This window comes from Tenrec ecaudatus, chromosome 6 (assembly GCF_050624435.1).
Source record: "Tenrec ecaudatus isolate mTenEca1 chromosome 6, mTenEca1.hap1, whole genome shotgun sequence".
NCBI lineage: Eukaryota > Metazoa > Chordata > Mammalia > Afrosoricida > Tenrecidae > Tenrec > Tenrec ecaudatus.
This window is the reverse complement of record NC_134535.1, coordinates 11713945-11739027: the sequence shown is the minus strand read 5'-3', so window position 1 is coordinate 11739027 and position 25083 is coordinate 11713945. Positions and strand designations below refer to the sequence as shown.

The following is a 25083-nucleotide window of genomic DNA, read 5'->3' as shown; positions in this document are numbered from 1 at the left end:
CGATCGGATTCCACCACATTGAGGCAAAACATTAAGGAGGTGCAAAAGAACAGCAAGGGAATGGAGCGGTGAGCCCCCCAAGGAATGCTGAAGGTATACTTTGGGGCCAGGGCATGGGGCCCCAACAGACTGGACTGGAAAACACTCCTAAAGGCCAACAAGCAATCCTTAAACTAACTATAAGCTTTTCTTTCTTGTTGTGTTTTGCTTTGTTTTATCATTGGTTTGTTGTTTTGTTGTATATTGTTGCTGGGTTGTGCCTCTGTCTTGTTTTTGTGCACGTTATTATCTCCTCAGGTCTGTTTAAATAAGATAGGCTGGATGAACAATTGAGGGAGAAAACAATGGGGCCGATAGTTCTGTGGGGACATGGGAGACAGGGAGGTGGGGGGAAAGGTAGTAGTGTTAATAAACCCAGGGACAAAGAAACAACAAGCAATCCAAATCGGTGGTGAGGAGGGTGTTGGAGGCCTGGTTGGGCATGATCAAGGGCAATATAACTAAGAGGAATTGCTGAAACCCTGGTGGGGACTGAGCATGATAGTGGGACAGGAGGGAAGTCAAAGGAAATAGAGTAAAGAACTGGGAGGCAGAGGGCATTTATAGAGGTCTATATAAAGACATGTACATATGCAAATATATTTATACATGAGGATGGGAAAATAGATCTATGTGCATACATTTATAAGGTTAGTATTAAGGTAGCAGAGGGACATTGGACCTCCACTCAAGTACTTCCTCAATGCAAGAATACTTTCTTCTATTAAATTGGCATCCTATGATGCTCACGTTCCCAACACAACCGCTGAAGACAAAGTGGGTGAACAACTAAATGTGATGAAGAAAGCTGGTGGTGCCGGCTATCAAAAGAGATAGTGTCTGGGGTCGTAAAGGTTTGAAGGTAAACAAGCAGCCATCTGGCTCAGAAGCAATAAAGCCCACATGGAAGAGGCACATCAGCCTGTGTGACCACGAGGTGCTGAAGGGATCAGTTATCAGGCATCAAAGAACAAAAAAATCGTATCATTGTGTGCTCACCTCCCTGATACGACAGCTGAAGACAAATGGGTACATAAGCAAATGTGGCGAAGAAAGCTGATGGTGCCTGGCTATAAAAAAATATAGCGTCTGGGGTCTTAAAGGCTTGAAGGTAAACAAGCAGCCATCTAGCTCAGAAGCAACAAAGCCCACATGGAAGAAGCACACCAGCCTGTGTGATCACAGGTGTCACCAAGGTGTCAAGGGATCAGGTATCAGGCATCATCAGAACAAAAAAACTTACCATAGTGAATGAGAGCGGGGGAGTGTGGAGTGGAGACCCAAAGCCTATTTGTAGGCCACTGACTGGACAGCCCCATACAGAAGGGTCTTGGGGAGGAGACGAGACAGTCAGGGTGTAATGTAGCAACGATGAAAAATATAACTTTCCTCTAGTTCCTAAATGCTTCCTCCCCACCCTCCCACTGTCATGATCCGAATCCTACATTGCAAGTCTGACTAGACCAGAGGATATACACTGGCACAGACGGGAACTGGAAACACAGGGAATCCAGGGTGGATGATCCCTTCAGGACCAGTGGTGTGAGTGGGGATACTGGGAGGGAATAGGAAGGGTGGGCTGGAAAGGGGAAACCGATTTCAAGGATCTACATGTGACCTCCTCCCTGGGGGACATACAACAGAAAAGTGGGTGAAGGGAGATGTGGGACAGAGCAAGATATGACAAAATAATAATTTATAAATTATCAAGGGTGCATGAGGGAGGGAGTGGGGAGGGAGGGGAAAAAATGAGGACCTGATGCCAGGGGCTTGGGTGGAGAGCAAATGTTTTGAGAATGATGAGGGTAAAGAATGTACAAATGTGCTTTACACAATCGATGCATGGTATGTATGGATTGTGATAGGAGTTGTGTGAGCCCCTAATAAAATGATTTTTTTAAAAAAGGGCCTATCCCTATGATTACAGGTGACTGCTAGGGAATATGCAGCCCGCACAGGTGTGCAAGCAGCTGGGAGCGAGGCTTGAGTGCTACAAAGAAACTCATGGGCAGGAGAAGCAAACCTGGGAGTCAATTCCAAACCAAACCTATCCCACCCCACTCCTGGTTGGGATGTGCTCTCTAATCATTAAAACAAAAAACCAGATGCAGACCAGTATGAGTCCGAGGTGACCCCAGGGCAGTGGGTTTGGCTTTTCAGTTTTACCCAATCTGATGGTCAATTGTGAGATCAAGTTCCACTTTGTTATCTGTGGTCATCAGTGCTTTCTCCAGAACCCAGGGAGGAGTCCAGGAGTCTAGCTCTGCCCACCAGGCAGAAGCCTTGGCCCCCAAGAACATGGTAGACATGGCACCGAATGAGGGCTCTGACAGACTGGTGTCCAAACCCACCCCACTCAGACACCCGGGCTTGGGTCACCTTTCTCTGGAGGAAGGAGATGCAGCATGATGCTGGCTAACGAACTGGTGACTCACACAACCTTTATTTTAAGCAAGGGATGAGTGAACTCTTTTTACTGGCATAGAAACCACACACAGAAATTGGAAGCTCCAGCTTCCTGACATATACAATTATGCCATATGGTCCTTTATACGCAACAAATATTACATAAAAATGAAACAAGACATCAACAACTAGGAGAGAAAAAGGTCAATAGAAGACCAGGAACAGCCCCAGAGGGCCCAGCTCGGCCACAACCCTGGCTTGTAGGGTCCGCCTAGGACCAGAACCAACTGGTGGTTTCAACCAGAGAAGTGAGTGTCCTATGACTCTGCCTCCCAGGGCCCATTCCTCTGCCAGGATCACTGAGACCTTGTGAAAGAGAGGATTTTACTCCCTTGCCTTGGTTTCTAGGGCAGCCTCCTACTTGCTGACTGCTTCCTTGTGGTCCAAAAGCCTTTCACAACAAATCAAGTTTCTTAACCATGAGTTTCAGAGCTTGCTACTAGGATTTTACCTGCCCCCTACCCCACCCCCTGCACCTTTGTTCTTCCCCACTCTGGAAATGTCCCTCCTTGCTCACTCTGTGTGGCTTCTCAGCCCCATATCCAGAACATGGCTTCACAACAACCTGTGATTACTTTGACCAAAGACTTCTCCCCATCAGAACCAATCATCCCCTACTCCCTTATCTCAGGGGAGAGTACGAACGCAGTCCCCCACAACCACAAAATTATGCAGTCCAGTTTCCCATATTTGGGGAAATTTCACAGGTCAGCACATCCAGAGTGCAATGGCTAAGCCTCACCCTGGAAAAACCACCTTTGTGATCATGGCATCTCATTTTTTTAAAGCTTTTGAACCCAAATGTGATTAAAAAAAAACAAAAACAAAAACCTGTCCAACAATTAAAAATTTCAAAACCAATCAGAGAGAAAGAGAGGGCCCTATCTGTAGCTCCTTAGACTGTAACTGTCTGACTTTTTCCTCACTACTGACAAGAGCCCGGATTCTGCAAGGTTAGTTGTTAATGGGAAAACCAGTAAGTTGTAGGTGATTTCTGGCTAGAAGAAAAAAATACCCCAGCCTGTGGTTCTTCATTACTGCAGGGCATGAACCAGCTAATTTAACTAAATCTGCCATTCCCCTGCATTCCTTCCTCTTCTGGTAATAGCCAGCTCCTTATATTTGCCTTGAGCAGCTACCTTTGTCATCTTGCTAGTTTCCTCTTAGTAAGTCTTGGCTGTGTTAGGTCTGTTTTTAACACGTGGCAGATGATTTTGCCACATCAGATGTAGTAAACTGTTATTCTGGCATCTCTTGCATCTTGTGCTGCCAGGAGTGTCCCTGTTAGCTGCTATCAAAGTCAGTGTGGGACTTCTGGTGGCCCTATGCACAAGGAAAGGAGCTTTATAGGCAAAGTGAGTAAGTGCTTAACCATGAACTAAAAGGATGACAGTTTGGACCTACTAGCTGTTCTGAGGAAGAAAAATGTGGCAGTCTGCGTCTGCAAAGATTTCAGCCTTGGAGACCCTACTAGGCAGCAGTCTATCCTGTGCTATGGGGTAGCTAAGAGCTAGAATCAAGTCAACAGCATCACACATGTGAGCGAAAGGCTACTCTGCCCTGGGCCCTTCCTATGATGGGTTGCAGGTCAAACCATTGTGATCAACAAAGCTGCCACCAACTGAGAGCTACAATTAGATTGCCAGGCCTTTCCTACTACTGCCTTAATCTAAAAGCATGAGTAGTTCAGTATCACAGAAAAATCCCAACTGCCACTGGCAGGCAGGATGGTAGCTAAGCATGAGGTGTGCTGGCAGGGAATTCATTGAACCGGAGTCTCCTGCATGGTCGGGGAGAAGTCTACCCCGGTGTCCCCACTATTCCCACTCCACAGTACATGGACAAACACCTTTGCTTGGAGCACTAAGTACCTCTCCATGCACCAAACACACTGGTACTTTAAATTGGCATTTCAGAAAAGCAAATGTTTATTAATGATTGCCAGGGGGTCTGGGGAGTTATTTCTTCAAGGGTAATCAAGTTTCTATTAGGAGATATGAAAAATATTTGAAAGAGGATCTCAATGATGGTTTACAGTAAGTGAATGTAGTAAATGCCACTGAATTGTGCACTTATGGTAAAGATGATAAATATTTGGATCTATGTATTTTACCATACACATCATCACTTACTCACTGAAATGTTCTCAGAGGCATCTTTCATGCAAATATAAAAATGGTACCCAGACACTGACAGTTTTTTTAAAAATCTGAATAATCTGGGAACTCTGGGCTGATTGGTGTAATTTCTGCAAAGTGCCAGTTTTGATGAAGCCTAGCATATAACAACATGTCTCTTTCTTTCATAGCTCTTTGGAAATATAACTTTAATTGTGAAAAGGTGAAAATAGGCATTTATAGAGGTCTAGATAAAGACATGTACATATGTAAATATATTTATATATTAGGATGGGGAAATAGATCTATGTGCATATATTTATAGGTTTAGTATTAGGGTACCAAAAGGACATTGGGCCTCCACTCAAGTACTCCCTTGAAGCAAGAATACTTTCTTCTATTAAATTGGCATTCTATGATGCTCACCTAGCAAAAGTGAAGAAAGCTGATGGTGCCCGGCTATCAAAAGAGATAGCATCTGGGGTCTTAAAGGCTTGAAGGTAAACAAGCGGCCATCTAGCTCAGAAGTAACAAAGCCCACATGGCAGAAGTACACCACGCCTGTGTGATCACAAGGTGTCGAAGAGATCAGTTATCAGGCATCAAAAAACAAAAAAATCATCATGTGTGCTCACATCCATGATATGATTGCTGAAGACAAATGGGTGCATAAGCAAATGTGGCTAAGAAAGCTGATGGTGCCCAGCTATCAAAAGATATAGTGTCTGGGGTCGTAAAGGCAAACAAGCAGCCATCTAGCTCAGAAGCAACAAAGCCCACATGGAAGAAGCACACCAGCTTGTGCGATCACGAGGTGTCGAAGGGATCAGGTATCAGGCATCATCAGAACAAATAATCTTACCATAGTGAATGAGCAGGGGAGTGCCAAGTGGAGACCCAAAGCCCATTTGTAGGCCACTAGAGATCCCCTTGCAGAGGGGTCTCGAGAAAGAGACAAGCCAGACAGGGTGCAATGTAGCAACAATGAAAAACACAACAGTCCTCTAGTTCCTAAGTGCTCCCCCCACCACCCCCCCAATCATGATCCCAATTCTACCTTGCAAGTTTGGCTAGACCAGAGGATGTACACTAGTAAAGATAGGAACTGGAAACACAAGGAATCCAGGGCGGATGATCCCTTTAGGACCAGTGGTATGAGTGGCGATACTGGGAGGGTAGAGGGAGAGTGGCTTGGAAAGGGGGAACCTCCTCCCTAAGGGATGGACAACAGAAAAGTGGGTGAAGGGAGTTATCGGACAGGGTAAGATATGACAAACTAATAATTTATAAATTATCAAGGGTCCATGAGGGAGGGGGGAGCAGGGAGGGGAAGAATGAAGATCTGATGCCTGGGACTTAAAGTGGAGAGCAAATGTTTTGAGAATGATGAGGGCAGTGACTGTACAGATGTGCTTTACACAATTGATGTATGTATGGACTGTGGTAAGAGTTATATGAGCCCCTAATGAAAAAAAAGGTGAATATGTCCAGATTAAACTCCCTGCCAGTGTGTCAATGCCAACTCACAGTGATCCTACAGGGCTGGGTAGAACTGCCCACTGTCCCCATGAGTTTCTGAGACTGACTTTTTTTTTTTAAAAGAACCCAAGACTAACTTTTTTAAGGCAGCAGAAAACCCTGTCCTTGCCCTGAAGGAGCAACTGGTGGTATGGAACTGCTGACCTTGTGGTTAGCAACCTAACTCATAACTACTAGGCCACCAGGGACCCTCTAATATCCAGATCAGCATCCTAAAATTTAAACTTTGCCTAAAACCCAGTGGCTAATGTTTACAAGCAAAAACTGGGCGATAAAAGTCATTTTCTGATAAAAAATTGTTTTTCTTTAAAATGAAAATATACAGATAATGGCAACTTAAATAGAATTTACTCAAACGGACTGTCCATAGACAGTACCATGTTAATGATGACCACTAATACTGGTATCCTGAGAACCCTGAGAATCAGGCTTATCATTTTCCTTTATAAGATAAAAAACCAAGGTTCAAAAAGATAAAATAACATGCCCAAGGCTCCATCCATCTCAAAATGGGCTGGTACATACGTTTGCCTGAGTCTCTTTTCCATGAACCCCACCCCAACCCCTTAGCCAACCAATTAAATGACCTTCCTTGGACTTTCCATTTTCACTATTTCTACTCAGCATAAGCTTGGAGAGAGCAGCAAAGCAGCGTGGACTGGCAATAAAACATCGTGTGTTGAGGGGCTGGGGAGGGGAGTTTATGTAATCCATCTCAGGGTAAATATGAATCTCAATGCCTCTACTGAAGATCATACTCAGAGAAAGCATGTTGACAGTGTAACTGGCTCACCAGGGAACTATTTTGCCTGGCTATAATTTGCAAGTACACCTTTCTAACCAAATTATTACATTATTTCCCAAATGAGACATTCTGTCTTGACATTTTATTCCATTCTAGAAGTCTCCCCCCCCCCTTTAAAACTACCAAACAAATCAATAAGGACATATCCCACAGGCACAGGAAAGCCCTACTACGTGCATCTTAATCTTTATTTTCCTTCCAAGGTTCATGGGTGGGTAAGAAAAGCCTTTGCTTAGAGAGAGGTGCTAGATGCTAAATGTTAGCATGCAGAGAGGTAGCTGGTGTTAAGAGGAACCTGCTGGCGTATGGTGCTTAAAAATCCACCTTGGGTTTGCCTTTTTACAGCAAGTTACCTCACATTCATGTGCACGTGTATAGTTACATATGGCATTTAAACATGGTCACTGACTGGAAAACAACTTGGTTAGCCCTCAGTAGTGAAGTGGCGTTTAACTTCTGAGCAGGCACTTTTGCACAGGTTGTTCTGTGGCCTCCAAGTTCACTCCGAGTGGACAGATGAGGCAGTCAGCAAGCACTCTCTTGAGAGAGTTAACATGTATAAAGAAAGCACTTGGAAAGTGGAGTCAGAGGGACTAGTTACATACCAGGAAGGGCTGTAGGTGGCACTGTGCTCTGATCTCAGATGGGTAGATCAGTAGGCAGGTTGGCGACGCCCTGCTCTGGCCCAATCCAATGCTCCTTTCACAGTTACCCTGCCTGCCCATGTCAGGTTCAACCAGGAACTATACCATGTGTCCCCACCCAAGCAAGGGCCTTACCCTCAGCCCAGCTAGGCAACCCAGCCTCCGAGCCTTCCCTAAGCCTGATTGAGGCATCAGATTCTTGGCCCAGCACATCTGAAAGGGTTGCCGCGTGATTTCATCACTGCTTTGAAAGAGGTAAAGCCTACATACACACTGAGAGCTGAAATCAAGAGAAGACCTGAGCCAGTGAAGAGGTGAAGAGCAGCAGTCTAAGAGAAAAGGACTAGCTAACTGTTAGCATTTATGGAGCCTTGTATTAGTCTGGGTACTTTAGAGAAACAAATCCACAGAAACGCAGGTGTAAGAGTTTTATATACAGGGTAAGTGCACATCAAGAAAACATCCCAACCCAGTGCTGCCCAAGCCCATAAGTCCAACATTAATTAACTCATAGGTCCAACACCAATCCACAAGGTCCTCCTCCATCTCATAAAACAGACACAATGACACCAACTGCAGGAAGAAAGCCGAGGTCCAACACCAATCCACAAGGTCCTCCTGCATCTCATAAAACAGACACAATGACACCGACTGCAGGAAGAAAGCCGAGTCAGTGAACGTGTAAGCATCTCAGCTCTGGCAGGGATCTCCACACGGCTGCTCCAGCACCCAGGGCTGCATCAGGGTAGGTCCACGCAGCTTCTCCTCAGGGATGTCTTGCAGGAGATGAGCCTTGCTAGCTAAAGCAGGGAACTGGCTAAGGCAGCTGCACCCTGGTCCAACCATCAGAAAGCAAGAAACCTGAGAACTACAAAGGTGAGGCTCGCCTAGCTATTTATCTCTCCGCCATTCAATTAACCCCACATGTGTTCATTGGCCAGGTTGGCACAATCAACTAACTACCTCAAGCCTTCATGATTGCGTTCAGCACTTTACATAGAGTCTTCATTTTATGCCTAACTGTTTGATGAAGCTGCCCTTGTCATTTCCTCTGTAGCGACAAGAAAGTAAAGCAACAGAGAGGGTAAGCGGCTTGTCCAGCCAGTCAGCAAGCAGAGGAGCTAGCATTTCGAGTTGGCAGCCACTGCAAGTACCACAGGGATGTCACCAAAACAGAGCCTGGCACAGAGCTACTCAGACAGCCAGGCCTGGCCTGTACTTCCGTTCTTCCCCACCCAGCCCACACATTGTCCTGGCCTCCGAGGTGCCCCTGAAACAGGAGATGGAAAGTTGAGCAAGATGGAGAGGGAGACACGGCGAGACCGGTCCAGCACGATCATTTCACAATGATAGGCAGGCCCAAGCCACTTCACTTGGAAGTGTCTTTGGATGGTGCAAGGGTGAGCAGAGTCTACACTGAGAGGGCTCTTACCCTCTCCAGTCCCTAAACGGCGAGGCAAAAATAAACCATTCCAACTGTACCGCAAACTTCCCTTCTGTTGAGCACCACAACCCTACATCTCCTTAAGGAGCAAAAACACTTGCAAAGCAGATGACTAAATCATGCTTCAAACTTGTGCTCCAACCTCGCCTGTGCCACCTGCCCTGTGGTTGGGCGCCACAGGACTCAGAGTTCTTCTGGGCCCTTGTTTACGAGAGAAACTCACCTATCACCATGCACTATGGCAAGGGCCACAACAGACAAGGGCCAGATAGAGAATGTGGAATCCGCAACGATGAAAGGTTCTTCTGAGTCGGGACATCAGCAAGGCAACTGGCAATGTCCTGCTGACAGCCAAGTGGAGGGTTGTGGAACTGGGGGTGGGAATATGAGGAAGGCCTAGTGCCACTCTGGGACATGAGGGTTGGGTTGTACTTCAGAGGCAAAAAGAGGCACAAACTGTAGTGGGTATTGGCCAATGTAACTCTGCTGCCCATCATTTGATTCCCCCATAGCACCCTGACCTTCTGGAGAATCCTCAGTGGGGAGGGCAGAGGTGAGGCAGAGCCTTGGCACAGGGCAAGATCCTCACCAGGAGGCTCCCAGCCCACCCTCCATGATGTCTGCCCTACCAGGTCTTCCTTGGTTCTAGCTCCTTCTTGAAGTCAGTGGGCAACTTTCCTATAAACTCCTTTTCTGTTCCAGCTAGCCAGATGCGTTTCTGGGCAGACCACTGAGAATCCACACTGATAGAACCTGCTGAAGCAGGGCAGGGCCTGATTAAAGCTGTCTGAGAAAAACTTTTTAAATGAAATATTTTATTGTACTTTTTTGGTTAACATTTGCACAAGAGAGCTTCACAAAAAGTTCATGGGAAAAAGGAATGATGAAATAATGGAACTTGTCCGTGAACTTGTGGAGCCTTCTCAGAGCAAATTAGGCTCTCTTTTAACATTTTTTTCCCACTCCCCTCCCTCACGCCCCCCCCTTTTAACATTTTAAGAGCCCCAGTGGCATAGTTGTTACGAGTTGGGCTGATATCCCCAAGATCAGCCATTGAAAACCATCAGCTGCTCCTTGGGAGAAAGAGGCGACGTGTCCTCTTGCAAAGTGTTAGTCTCAGAAACCCACGGGGGCAGTTCTACCCTGTCCTGGCGGGTGGCTCTGAGTCAGCATGGACTCGATGGCATTGAGTTGGGTTTTTAATATTCTTAATACAAATTCTTCGTCATCGGTTACATACTACTTTCCATTCTGTTTATTGTTTCCTTGATTGAGCTTCCCTTGCCTTCTCACCTTTGCTTTTGGGTAAACACTGGTCATTGGGTTTACAGTTAACTGTTTAAGGAGGCATACTACTCACAGGTGACATCATTTGACAATCCAATCTTACTTGGCTGAAAGGTGACCTGAAGAGACAGCTTCAGTTCCAGTCCCAACAGTCCCTCATCAGGGTGATGATGGTCTTGGGGGTTCCTCTCATCAATATGGACCAACGAGTCTGGCCATTTTCAGGGATTTGAGCCTTGTTTTATACTTTCCTCGCAGTCTTTCCAGACTCTGGGGTGTGTGCCTGGTTAGAACAGCCATCACTGGTAGCCAGCTATCATCTATCTCAGTCTTGTGGTCTCAGGCTAGAAAAGGTTGTGGTTCACGGAGCTATGTAGTTGTGTGGGCTTGTTTCTTGTTTGAGTCTGATTGCTTCATTGTCTTTGGTTCATTCAGATGACTTTGGTTCATTGAGCTCTTAAGACATCAAATGTTACTCACCCAACTGTGTTAAGCCAATTGTCTAAGTGTTTCCCAAAGTGGATGATACTGCCCCACCTCCCCAGAGGGAGCACTGGAATGATCCTGGGGCTGAAACAACAGGTATCTACACTTTCTACTGGACTACGGGCTATAATACAGATATTTTTACTTGCCAGAGGTCAGTGAGTAATTTTTTAAGGGGGTTGTAGACCAAATTAGTTTGGTAACCTAAGTTGATCCCCAGACTTTGGCCTTAAGTCTTCTGACCCAGTAAACCAGTATTGCCAGCTGTTTGGTGAAAGACAGCGCTCTTGGTAACAGCAAGATGGCCGTCAATAACAGGGCAGCCTGCAAATCCCTAACCCCCCCCTGTATTCAGCAGCACGGGTTAAGGCACACACACTGGTTCAGTCTGGAACTGGGCACCTTCTTTAATTTATCATGAATTAGGTGAAGGTTGACAGTAAATCATCAATTTTGCCTTCCAACAATTCATAGACATTTTGTTTCATTTTTCTGATTTCAATCCCCTCAATTGCTCACTTATCCCACTTCCTTCCTATTTCCACTCCTTCTTTCTTAACCCTTCTGAACACTGTTTTTGGGAAATACTGCCATTTTGATCTAAGTTGATTATTTTAAGTACCTTTAGAATACTTAAGGATGCTTAAGACCTCAGCTTAACCAGTTTCCTCTCTGATCCTCCTCTTCAGTGCCCCTCCTGGAGGCCACCCTACTCTCTGTCACTAAATTGATTCTCACCCAAAACAACCTTATATGACAGAACAGAACTGCCCCTGTGGAGTTCCAAGACTGTAATTATGTATGGAGTACAAAGCCTCTTCTTTCTTCTACAGTGCATTCTGGTGGTTTTGAATCGGTGACTGTGAGATTAGCAACCCAACATGTAACCAACTATATCACTAGGACTTCAGGAAGGCCACCCTATTAACCTTCCAAATTCAGATCTCTGGAGGTGTGTCCTGGTGGGGTTCTCAGGCCACTCAAGCTTGAGAATGTCCTATTCTGGACACAATGAATCACATGGGCAATGTGATGGCGTACTCTAAAATGGCCTTTCTTATAAGATGGCCATGGTCTTATGGACTCCCACAAAATGACTGCTTGGGACTATACAAAAATAGGGTATGAAACTCTAACGAGGGGACTGGTCAGGTTTATCATCTGCTAAGCTTAAAATGAGCCATCCAGAGGTAGACAGACTGAGGGGACCTTCATTACCACCGAGAAGTATTGAATCCTCTGGGCTCAGAGTGCCTGCATAGTGAACCTTCTAGACCTGAGACAGACCGACAGGCAGGCAGTGTTGGAAGTTAGATAATCTGGTGCCAACTTGACACTATTAAGAGTGAAGGAGTGGAGTTTAGCCTATCAATTAGGTTGCAGTTTGATGACCTCATTTAGAGGCACAACAGAGATAAACAGCTCACTGGAAACCAGACACACTCTCTCTGCTTGGTATTACTGTTGACAAGCCACATGGACACACTGACGGAACCAGAGTCCTGGAGCTGGAGAAGCCACGTGGAGAACCACACCAGCACTGAGATGGTTCCACTGCCACTGGATGGATCCACAACACTGTCCACCCAGTGGCCTGTAACCTTCCTGTGTTCAGTGTCATTGCATGTGTTGCATGAGTCTGAAGAGGAATTTACAGACTGGTATCAGACATATGGGCTGATATTGGACTTGTGGATTGAATTGGACTGGGCTGTTTTCTTAATGTACAATTGCTCTTTTATATAAAGCTCTTTCTTACAGTGTCTCTGGATTTGTTTTTCCTAATTTACCCAGACCAACACAGGCAGAGGCATAGACAGAGCTCTATAAAACCAGAGACACAGTGAGAAGGTGAGCAGCAGGAGCAAAAAATCAGTAGCAGCAGAACCAGGAGACCAGGCCCAGACAGTGTTGTGGGCTTCACAGGCCACAGGTTGTTACAGTGGGTGAACTGACCCATGGAGGAAAAGACTTGGGTATTTTGGGGAAGGAAGCTTCCTGGTGGAGTAGAGTGCTTCTGGGCACTTATTTGTTACACAGTGACAGAGCTGATGCTGATCTTGCTTGATTCAGCTCTCTCCCCCTCAAGTTGCAGAGCCTCTGAGGTCACTGGACAGTATGTTCCAGAAGGTGCCAAACAATTCCTAACTTTGGCCTCATATGATTAAAACGAAAACCTCAACCCACTCTTTGCCCATCACAATTCAACCCAAATGCCAATGTCCTGGTGCCGATTTCCCCATCGTTAGTGCTCTACAATCTGGTGTTTCTTCCCTAGTTTGGGGTGCATGTGTACTTTGTTCTGTGTTCTGATAGACTATTTCCACGTCAGATCCTTGAAAGTAGAAACACTAATTTCTACGCTAGCTCCTCATCCCCCAGGTACTCACACACTCCTGCATCCATGCACAAGCACTTATGCTAGGAATACAATGGACACATAGTCAGACTAAGCTGGACTGAACCGATTGAAAAAACAACAATGAAAACCAACACCTGACAGGGACTCCAGGAAAGACAAGCATCCTTACTTAGGGTGTCTTCTACCTTGTCCCTGCAAAGTGAGCAAGAGTGATGTTGTACCCCAGAAGTTCTAAGTTCAACTCCAGATTCCACTTCATTAGCATGGGAACCACTTCAACCAAACATTGTTTCTTTAATATATCATTTTACTGGGAGCTCTTACAGATATTCTAACAATCCACAATTCAATTAGATGAAGCATAATTGTACAACTGCTGTCACCATCAGTTTCAACACCATTTCTCTCTTCTTGAGCTCCTTGATAGCAGTTTCAACCAAACATCTGTGTCTCAATGCCTTCCCACCTTCACAAAGGGCCTAAAAGCCTACCTCCCTGCACTCACTACTGGGAGGAGCAAGTGTATCTGATTTGGGAACGTACAAGGCCTCAGAGAATCATCAGCTTGCAGAGGTGAGATGGAGGACTGACAAAGTGGCTCCACATCTGGCTCAGCAACTCTCAATTTCATCAATGTTCCTTCCATACCAGGCTGAAACTCAATAGACCTGTTCTGCCTGGCCTGCAGAGCAGAAGCCAGACTGGAAACGGACACTCCGATACATAGTCATTAGCCATCCCAAAGAGTCGAGATAGATGGGACAAGAGCTGGCCTTTCCAGTTTGGGCACCCTTCAGTGGTTGAGGATCAGCTTTTAACGGTGTTCCCCACAGAGCCTTACCTTTGAGAGGCCTAGCTCTGGGGTTCTGCCATTCTAAAAAATTCCATCATGTCAACAAAGCTGAACTCTGAAGCCTGTGGTCAAGAAATGGAACACTGACTACGCCTGGGTCTTGCTCACCACACCTACAGAAGTGCTCTCAAAAGGCAAAAATAAACATTACAAAACTGTATTCTAAAAAAAGGGCCTTTTGGTTCTCCCACAAGTCAGTACATAAATGGAAGTTTCTCCTTCATTCTCAGACAGAGCCAGGAGAGGTTGTGTGTGGGGGTGGGGTGGGGTAGTGTTGGTTCCTGCCATCCTTCTTTGCCTGTGTCAGGTCCCTTACCCCATGCACATCATTACACAGACCTGGGCCAGGGGTCAGAAAGTGCCTCCATCGTGAATGAGGAGAGTGAACAAACACCCAAGCTCTGAGAAAGAAGGATGGAAAGACCACCATCCCACTTCATTGAGGAAACTGAGGTGCAAAGAAGTGAGGGGAGACCCAGGGGGAGGCATGTGCTCCATCACACCCAAACTCATGGAGACAGAACCTGCCCCACCACACCCACACCACCTTGGTCCTTTGCTTCTATCAGATGGGGCTCTGGGAAGATGCATGAGTTTTGGAGCCAGACATTTCTTGATTTAGGTCACCATGCCAGCACTTCCTAGCCATGACATCTGGATACCAGTTCCTGCATCTGTAGCACACCATGGAATTGAGCAGGCTTGAAAGCCAAAACACATGAAGAATTTCATTCATGCACAATTTCTGGCAGCAAGAGGGCTAGATGGACCCCTTGAGACTACCACTGATATCAGCTTGAAAGCTGACACTAGAGTACCCCCTGAAATCTTTTGAAACCCAACAATATTTCAGCTTAATTAGTAAAGAATTGTCTTGAGCTGGGTGGTCTTTTAAGAACTAGGCACGTGGGACATTTGGCTGTTAACCAAAAGGTTGGTGGTTCATATCCATTAAGTCACTCCCCAGGAGAAGGGGAGATTTACTGTCTCAGAAAATGAAGGGGGAGGGAAAAAGAGGAAGGCCTTCCACGAGATGGACTGACACGTGGCTGGAACAATGGGCTCAGGCATAGGAACGAAGAGGAGTCAGAAGGGACTCGACAACAAACTTAAAGGACCGGTTCTCCTCTGTCCTACAAGGTTGCTATGCGGTGGAAGCCAATGAATGGGTTTATTTTGAAAGGATATGGACTCAAATTCACAACAGCAACTTGAAAGATGAGCCAAGAGCCCTAGGAGTCAGAGAGCTTCTGTTCCTAGGGGGAGGGGCAACTCAGGAGGCCTAAACACCCCCGACAAGCAGTGATCACAAGTCAAGGCTCAGTCCTCAACCAATGAATAAACAGCCCGCCCAGCTACCTCAGATAGAGAGCAAGATTTAAAAAAGAAGAAATCCAATGGAAAGTATTCTAAGAAATGACGCTGTTTATAAGAAGAGGGCATTTCCTAAAATATTTGTAGATTTTGATGAAAACTGGTCTTCAGAGAATTACATTGAAAGGAAGCAATTTCTAGAACACCATTTATAGCAACGGAAAGCCCCAAAGAATTTTTACACAAAGCTGCACTGAAATTCCAGGCCACGAAATTGCGCGTTAAGGGAATTCAGGCCCAATGAAACAATGTAAACCAATAATAGAAGGCTGAAAAAGGGATCCCTGGTGGCACTGTGGGCTAAGTGTTGGGTTGCTAGCCACAAGGCTGGCAGTTCAAACCCACCAGCCGTTCCATGGGAGAAAGATGCAGTTGTCGGCTCCTATAAAGATTTAGTCTCAAAAACCCTATGTACGGTTACTATGAGTTGGAATCCACTTGATGGCTGGTTTTGTTTTGTGGGAGTGGGGTTTATACCGTGGCAGATGGTTTGCATTCAATTACGAACAGAAAAATTGCCAGTTTCAATCTCTCTGAGGTGCCACAGAAGAAAGGTCTGGCAGTCTCCTGTAAGATTAGTCATATGAAAACTCAGTGATACTCATTTTACTCTGATAGGCACGTGGTTGCTAAGAGTTGGAACTAGATCAATGGAAATGGGTTTGTTTCCAGGTTTACTTTTTTGTATACCTTAACAAGCACTTAAAAATTATTTTATTTTATTGGGGGCTCATACAATTCTTATCACAATCCATACATATATCCATTGTGTCAAGAACATATGTACATTTGTTGCCATCATCTTTCTCAAAACAGTTTCCTTCTACTTGAGCCCTTAATATCTGCTGCTCATTTCCCCCCCTCCCCACTCCCTCATGAACCCTTCATTGTTCATAAATTATTATTATTTTGTCATATATTACACTGTCCGACGTCTCCCCTGCCCCCCCCCCCCCGCCTTCTTCTCTGCTGTCCTTCCCCCAGGGAGGAGGCTATATGTAGATTCTTGTAATCAATTCCCCCTTTCTACCCCACATTCTCTCCACCCTCCAGGCATCGCCACTCTAACCTCTGGTTCTGAAGGAGTCACCTGTCCTGGATTCCCCATTTCCAGTTGCTCTCTGTACCTATGTACATCCTCTGGTCTAGCCAAGATTTGTAAGGTAGAATTGGGATCATGATAATGGGGGGGAGGAAGCATTTAAGAACTAGAGGAAAGTTATATATTTCATCATTGCTCCCCTGCACCCTGACTGGTTCATCTCCTCCCCACAACTCTTCAGTAAGGGCTACCAATGGGTTTTGAGTCTCCACTCTGCCCTCACCCACATTTTCAATATGATTTTTTGTTCCTTGATGCTTGATACCTGATCCCTTCGACAGCTCGTGGTCACACAGGCTGGTGTGTTTCTTCCATGTGGGCTTTGTTGCTTCTGAGTTAGATGGCCACTTGTTTATCTTTGAGCCTTTAAGACCCCAGACACTATATCTTTTGATAGCTGGGCACCATCAGCTTTCTTCACCACATTTGCTTATGCACACGTTTGTCTTCATTGATTGTATCAGGGAGGTGGGGACCCACTGATATGATTTTCAGTTCTTTCATGTCTGATAACCGGTCCCTTCTGCACCTTGTGGTCAGGCAGGCTGGTGTGCTTCTTCCAGGTGGGCTTTGATGCTTCTAAGCTACATGGCTGATACAAGCACTTTTTAAAGTGAATTAAACAGGCAGATAAATCAGATGCAAGATCAAACTGGACTCTGGCGGTCAGGCAGTGGGGGAAGGAAACAGACCCCACTCTTGGGACAACCTGGGTCCCCCCCATGGCCCACACTAGAGGCACAGAGACCATTATTGCCACCCCTTCTTTGTAGCTGCTTCATCTCCCTGAATTCTCCAGCGATCTGTGGTATCCTCACTTTGACCTTGCTGTCCCACTCCTGTACCTGCCCAGGTGTGAATGATGGCTTTACACAGCTGTTCATCGAGGTGTTGAGACAGGAGGCACCCCCAAACATCCATGAGCAAAGGGCTGGATAAATCAGCCACAGAGCATTGTATCTTGGAAAACCATGAATGAACAGGCCTAGGGAGAATTCTAATAGATTGTGTGTATGTGTGTGAGAACAGGGATTACTGGATGGTCTTTTCTGTCTAAAAATAAAGGGAGCAAAACCTTGAATCTCTACTTGTTGTCTGCTTGCTGGTATGAAGTACATTTTGAAGGAGGCAAACCACCACATGAATTACTTATAAGAAGGGGACAGTGGGATCCAAGCAGATGGTGGCCAGGATGGGGAATAAGCAGGGTCCTTTTATATTCTGGAAAGGAGCCCTGGTGGCCCAGTGGTTAAGTGCTTAGCTAACCAAAAGTGGTCAGTGGTTTGAACCGACCAGTTGCTCCTCGAGTGAAAGATGCGGCAGCCTATCTGTTGTCTTGGAGAGGACAGCCTAGGAAGCCCCCTTGGCGGGAATGCACAATGGTAATAGCTGGTTGCTGTTCTGCAATTTGAGGGGAGAAAAATTCCCAACATGTAGCTCCCAAATCCCCAGTCATATGTAACACGGGAAACATGAGAAAGATTCCATGCTGGTGGGAGTAAGGGTTGCAAAAGCTCTGAATTTGCGACCCCCTTTGGGGAAAACATATCCATCAGCAAACCCTAGAGTGATGTGTGTGTAAGTGTCCAGAGACACAGGACTGACATTCCTGATAAATGGCAAAAGGCACCCAGCTTCAGCAGAGCTGTGGACAGGTCCACACCAGGCTGTTCAGTTGGGTGACACTGGATGGGATGACAGGCCTGTTACAGAGGACACTTCCATGATTCACCACAGAGGGAACCTAGATGTGAAAAGAAATGTGTGTCTAAGTCAATAACAGTCAGATAAGAACCCAGAATGGAAAGAAATAACGTACTTTTCAGGAAGTTCTATTTGCACACATTCATAGAAAACTTTCTTGTTAACTACCTTACCAAATGGGAGAGAAAAGTTATAGTAAACAGAGAAGCAACATTTTTACAGGCTTTTTTTATGGTGCCCCATTGGGAGACTATGCGGCAAGAGGTGTGCTGTGGGCAGAACATTAGGCCAAAGGCCTGAGTGTGAATGTGGGGAATGTTTGTCCAGGGCGCAGTCAGGCAGGCTGAGGGAGGAGACAACCCACAGGCCAGATCTGATAGTCTGAGACCCCTGAGCACACAGCCCAGAAGAGAGCCTGGCTGAGAGCAGGAAGGAGCTATAAATGGGTGGAAAATAACCCCTGTAGACAACTGCTCTCTTAACTTAGAGGGAGTCTTGGGTCAGAACAAAGCTTTTGTCTTGAGAAAGTCTATCCAGGGCACAAAGGCACTGAGCTGCCCCTGTCTGAGCCATTTTTTCCCAAGGATGACTCAGAAGTTCCACCTGGAGTCCCAGCTACCTGGCTCTTACCTCCGTTTCCTGGCAGGCATGTGCTGCTTGCCCACACCCTTCCCACAACTCACCCCTGGCTCACACGGTTTGCCCCAACTTCCTCCAGGACCTGCATACCCAGATTGCCTCACCCAACACCCTGAACTGGAAGCTCTTTCACTAAGAGGTGGGGCAAACCAACGTGCATAGAGCAGAACTACTCCACGGAGTTTTCAAGGCTGAGACCTTTCAGGAGTAGATTGCAAGCCTGTCTTCCAAGGTACATCTGGGTGGATCTAACCTGACAAGCTTTCAGCTGGGACTTGAGCTCCCAACTGTGGAAATCACCCCCTCTGTGCTGGGGATACCCACAGCAACTATCACTGGGGCACACAAGCTCACTTTAGCTGGTTAAAGCTTTTGACAATCTTAAACAAGTAAACAAACCCATTGCTACTGGATTCCAACCCAGTGACCCAATAACACAAGGTAGAAGAAGCACAGAGTATCTGAGACTAAAAATCCTTATAGAAGCAGATGCCTTCATTTTTCTTTCATGGCGTGGTTGATGGATTTGAACTGATGACCTTTGAATTAGCAGCCTAGTACTTAACTCATCATGCTACCTGGGCTCCTTTGAGAAGCTTCTCACAACCAAACCAAACTCACTGCCATCAATCAAGTCAATGCCGACTCAGAGTGAGCTGCCATTACCGGGCAGAGAAGAGCCTCGGATTTCTTAACACATAGATCCTCAAAGACAATTAGGCAATGCCTTCAAAATTCTGATACAAAATCATGCCCAAACTATAGCTCTAAATTCAAACTCAGCCAAACCATCAACTGGAGGTTAGAATAGATATTTTCAGACAAGCAAGGTTTCAAAAAATTGAACTGCACTGTTTCTCAAGAGTATACCCTCAGGATACTACTGGAGAAGGTACACTAATCAACAAAGGTGTCAACAAAATAACACAACATGAACAAGGGAACAGGGCCCTTCACCGCTCAGAAGGTGCCAGGGGGATCCTTAGGATAATGGTTAACAGTAATCCCAGACTTGACAGGAGCCATCAGATGAGCAAAATTGGGGGCGGGGGGTGCGATCCAGGAGGAACGTTAGCAAAGGGATAAAGATAAAACAAGCTGATCATTATAGTGAGAGGTTGCAAGATGGGGGTGCTGGTTCAGGTAATGGAAACATTGAAACTAAGCAACTAGGGGAAAGAAGACAAACCTTGAGGATCTAATTCAAGAGAAATACAAACACAGGTCCACATAGGAACTTGTCCACACATGTTCATAGCACTTACATCATGAGTCAGAAAATAGAAACCATCAACCGAGGGGCAAACATAAAGAAAATGTGCTCTGCCATGCCATGGGCTATGACAGCACGGTGCCTTAAGAACTGTGCTCTGCGAAAGTCTGTCTCAAAAGGCCAGAGCTCGCGAGTCCCTTATATGAAGTGTTCAAAAGAGGCATAGCCATAGAGATAAAAAATAGATGAGCTTTTTGAAAAAGTCTTTAACCTTCCCCAAATGAAATGGTTATCTCTATTCACCCATCACCCTCTCCCTGGTGGGTCTGGCCTTTGGAGCTCTCCTTCAGAGACTGCTGCCACCTCCCCCCACTCTTTCTAGAGCTTTGCCATCCTAACCCCTCCTTGACAAATCCCAGGGCTCTTGGCAGCCCTCTCCAGCAGACTACTGCTTCCATCTTTTCTCACTTCTCCCCCAACAGTGACTTCTCCTCAATCGCCACCCCTCCATTAACCACCACTCATTTCTTCCTGATTCCATCTACAAGTACCTTAATTCCACTCCACCTGCCCATTTGAAACCAAAATTTGCATCATCTCCCCAAACCTTCCTGTTGCTTTATGAACTCCACTAGCCCCAGGCTTCAAACCTTGATATGCTCTTGGAAGTCCACCTCTGCTCTGCCTCTGGGGCCAAGGCTTCTCAGAGGTTCTGTCCTTTTCTGCCCAGTGTCTTCTTGCACAATGACAAGGTTCTAGGCAGTGACCTGACCTCCCTATTGGTGGGGCTTTTATTTTAAGCCTATTTATGAATGACCCCACCTAATGGGTCTCCCAGACTGGTCTTCTTGCCCATTACCCCAAGTGAATTCTCTTAGAACCCCCCTGAATGGTTAGCCTAAAACAGAACTCACCCCGCCTAAGTCTCAACTTTTGGCCCAACAAAAGGCAGGAGTACAAGACTAACCATAACACCAAGGAATGGATCCTGAAAGCAAACAACTATAATAGCCCAAAAGGGCAGCATTTGCCTAAGGATAAAACTCTGAAGAAGGCAGAACTGGCTAAGAAAGAAGAAGACAGGGAGGAAGTGGGAAGCCTGCTGGTACATGACAGAGGCTGAAATTAATGCCACAAAGCAAAAGGTGTTGTGAATTGTTGCATGAAAAACCAATTTGTTACATAAACTCTCACTCAAATTACTAGAGTTTAAAAACAGACAGAAAGGCCCATGATAAATGTGCCACCTCGAGTTGTCATTTCTTTCTAAGGCAACAGGTCCTCATCCTTCCTTGAGCATGCTCCTGCTGTTCCTGTCACCCATCCTTTGGGGCCCAGTGAAAACTCCCTCTCCATGACTGTGCCTTTCCTGAACCCAGCAAGAAAAACCCTGCTCTGTTCTTCCAGAAGGCCTGGCTTAAGGTTCTTTCCCAAAATACAGTTATCTACCACCGGATCACCACAGGAAAGTGCCACTCTAGCGTAAGGGACCTGGGGGCGGGGACCTGAGTGAGCAAGGTCTGAAGTCAGCTTATGTACATGGCTTCATTGGGTACACAGGTTTGTAAAACTATTCCAAAAAACTCAAATCCGAGCCAATATTTAGAAATCTAGAGAACTCATATAAAAATGAGCTGGGTATTTCTTGGAAACCAGACATTGCTCCCACTTCACAAAAGTTTTCTTCGATGACCTTCTGGAGTAATTACCCTAGTCACCCTGCTGAGGTCTCTTCAACCCATACCCCCAAACTTGTGCCTTTAGTTTGTTTAGCTGGTGTTTTCTCCCTTGAAAATTTTCTCTCCCTGAGAGAGAAGAGCTGTCAAATTCAAAGCTATCCTCAGCCCTGCAGGATGTCAGGGGCTACTGAGGTACTGCTGAGTGATTGGGTGGCATTGCCCCTGAAGAGGGCCAATGGACTACTGGGGGTGGGATGTGTGTATATGTGTATAACTCATCAAATGGTTTCCTGCCCACCAAGGAGCCAGCAGGAAGTGAGCAGCAGCTGTGTAGCCTGCAAGTACCCCCAGTTGTCCCCACCCAATTCCCCAGTGTGTACACCCAATGGAAGCATGTGTACTCTCAACTACAGGGCAGTGGCTCTGGTGACCCCTGACCTAATCCAAGCTCAAGGACTATTCAATACAAGTTAGTACCCCGTTCAATCCAAGGCTGTTGGATTCATTCAGTGCTTCAGCTATTTAGCAAGTGGTACAGTCTTGTCCTCATGAAACTGTCACTCTGGAGGGGGAAGGAATGGGGGAGCACTGAGGGATGCATGTATCCACAGACCACTGACCTTCAGCAGGCCCAACCCTTCGAGCGCTCCAAGGTCTCAGTCAAGGGCTACTTTCACTTACTGCCCAGAACCTCACAATTATCAGCTGTCCTAAACCCAGGCCCTCACATTTGTTAGACTGTGCAAGCTCCATAAGGCAAACTCTCTCTTCCCCGTCTTTCATCTTCCTTAGAGCTCAGGAACAACAGCCAGAACTGGAATACTTGCTGAGCAACTGAAGACGGGAAACCTTTTTTCAAAGCCAGTAGAGTTGGGGATCTGTGAAGCCACTGAAGCACAGGGGTGGTGGCTTCCAGAGTGTCCAAGTCACTCAGAAGTGTATGCAGCTACAGTTAATACTCAACCAGTTGGTGACTTAACACATTACAAATTAAGACAAATAAGGATGATTATGGAGCAGGAATGCAATGCACACGAGATGTCCTATGAGCTTGCTGGGAGGCAGTTTGGGACACACTTCTTCCTGGCCAGGTAACCTTGGGCAGGTTAATGACTCACCAAGGCCTCAGTTTCATGATCTGGGAGAAGGGAATGATGTAGTGGGATTGTGGGCACTACCTGATCAGCTGTTGCCTGGCCCAAGACCACTGATGTGTATGTGTGTTTAACACAGTGCCTGGTTCACAAATGCTCCACATGTGTCAGGTGTCTACAGCCCCAAGAACCCCTCCCTCCATTCGTGTAGGACTAGCTGTGGTTACACAGGGACATGCGGCTTCAAGGAAGGGTCTTCACACAAAGTCCAGATGGTGGGTGGAAAGCGAAGACAGGCCCCGGAAAGAGAATGATCCAGAAGTAAATTGGGGAAAATATCCTTTTTGGTTAGTCTTGTCCCCCTTTTAAAGGGCTATCTGCTGCCCGACTCTGGTCCCACACTGGTCATCATCCCTGTCTTCCAGGCTTTCCCAAACTCCAGTCTATGTGAACAGATTAAGACATACATGACTCACAGTCTGGGGTCAGGATTCTCTAAAGCGGAAGGCACCTTGGACAGGCTAGCTTCTCCTGGCCTCAGTCTCTGCGGGACTGTTGTGAGGAGTAAGTGAAATTGGATGGAGTACTCTGGGCCTAGGACCCCAGAAGCGCCAGAACTAGCTGAGTGACACTCTCCAAAGCCTCCTTCCCACAGCCACATAAGGGGATCTTCAGACGTCTCCCCTACCCCACCCCCACCTTTTCCACTCCACTGTCAAGGCCGCCTGGACAAAGGCCACTCGCCTCGCTCCTCAGGACCCCCCGCCCCCGGGGGCCACCGCTCAAAGATCCCGCTGCTCAACTCCATCCCGGGCAGAGGCGGCCACGCTTCTACTCCATCGCCACCGCTCCCTTCAGCAACTTGCTTCCCCGGCCGCTGCCCCAAGTTTCCCGAACGCCCGGCCGCCACTCCCGGGAGGCTCAGAGACGCCCCCACGCCTCGGCCGGTCGGGAGTGACAGGTGCGAAGAGCCAGGCAGAGGGAGAGCGCGGGGCGCGTGTGAGGGAGGCGGCAGCGCACATCTAACTCGGGCCGCCCCAGGACCCCCAGAGCCCGCACCCCACCTCTGGGGCCGCGGCACCAAGGAACGCGGGGCTACCCGGGACGGAGCGGTCGCCGCGCTCCGGAAAGCAAAAGGCCCGGAAGGCTGGGGACCGCAGGGCGGGTGCGCGCGGGGCTTCTCCCGCGTGAGCCGGGCGGTCGAGGGGTGGGCGCACGCGCACCCTCGCGCGCCGCCGTAACCCCTTCCTCCCCGCGCGCCCCCACCCATCCCACCCACGGCTCACCATCGATGTCCCCCAGAGTCAGCTCGTCGCCCAATTCTGTGAGGGTCTCCATGGTCTCCAACCCGCCCAACTCGCTGCTCTCGTCCATCGCCGGGCTCGGTGCAGAGGCCCCCCTGCTGTCCCGCTCAGGGAAACGTGGGGGCGGTGCCGCCGCCACCGCCCATGACACTCGGCAGCCTCCGCCCGGAACCGCCTCACCGGTCCGCGCCAGCCGCCGCCATGTTTGCGTTGCGCCTCGGCGCCGCGCGGGAGGGAAGGGGCGGGACGGGATTCCCCCGCCCCCGCCCTCCGAGGTCCCGCCCCCCTTGTTTGTTGTCAATGGGACCAGGCTGGTGGCCGCCAATCAGCGCTCGAGGCAGCGCGTGGGGTGATGGTGCGTCAACGATCAGCAGCTTTGATTTGCATAAATCGGCCAGCCCCTCGCGGCCTCGTAGCGAATGAGAGGACGTACCGGCAGGTCCTCAGCCCAACCTCTTCCCTGGAGCTTAAAGGGACCGTTCTCTTTTCTGGTGCTTTCCCCCTCCACATGCTGGAGATTGAAGGGTTAATGCAGCACTCTTCCCCGCCCCCCTCCCTCCGTCGCCCCTTGGATTGTGAACACATTACGTCATCTTCCCAGCTACCCCACCCACCCACCCCACCCGCCTAAGAAAGCGGGTAGACTCGAACCTGGCCCTCTGCACTGGGGACAGGATGGCCAAGTCACGTTCTCCCTACCCGCAAACCGAGGCTGAAACGGAGGCTCGTCGTGGACAGGGCATGGCCCAAGCAGCTGGCATTTCTCACCTCTGTGCCTTAGCCCCTTAGAGCCCCCTGATGCCCAGGCCCGAAGGTGCTTTGAAAAATGTATCGCCCAGTTTCAGCCAGGACAATTACCCGTTGGCTTTACCCTCCTAGGTGTCCAACGCCTCCAAGCGCGTCTGGACCCTGTGCTGCCCGCTAGCCGTTGT

General features: G+C 47.6%; 1 protein-coding gene and 1 non-coding gene across 2 annotated transcripts in view; both read right to left on the bottom strand.

Annotated features, from left to right (window-relative positions):
* SREBF2 (sterol regulatory element binding transcription factor 2) overlaps positions 1 to 24380 on the bottom strand; it is a 63528-nt gene extending 39148 nt beyond the window's left edge. The window contains exon 1 of the mRNA XM_075553652.1: positions 24134 to 24380. Within this exon, the coding sequence (XP_075409767.1) occupies positions 24134 to 24221 (88 nt within the window). The 5' untranslated portion in view covers positions 24222 to 24380. The remainder of the gene's footprint in view (positions 1 to 24133) is intronic.
* Positions 3134 to 3296, bottom strand: LOC142451949 (U1 spliceosomal RNA). The gene has a single exon (XR_012785044.1). It is a non-coding gene; the product is annotated as a U1 spliceosomal RNA (small nuclear RNA).
* Positions 24381 to 25083: the final 703 nt, after the last annotated feature.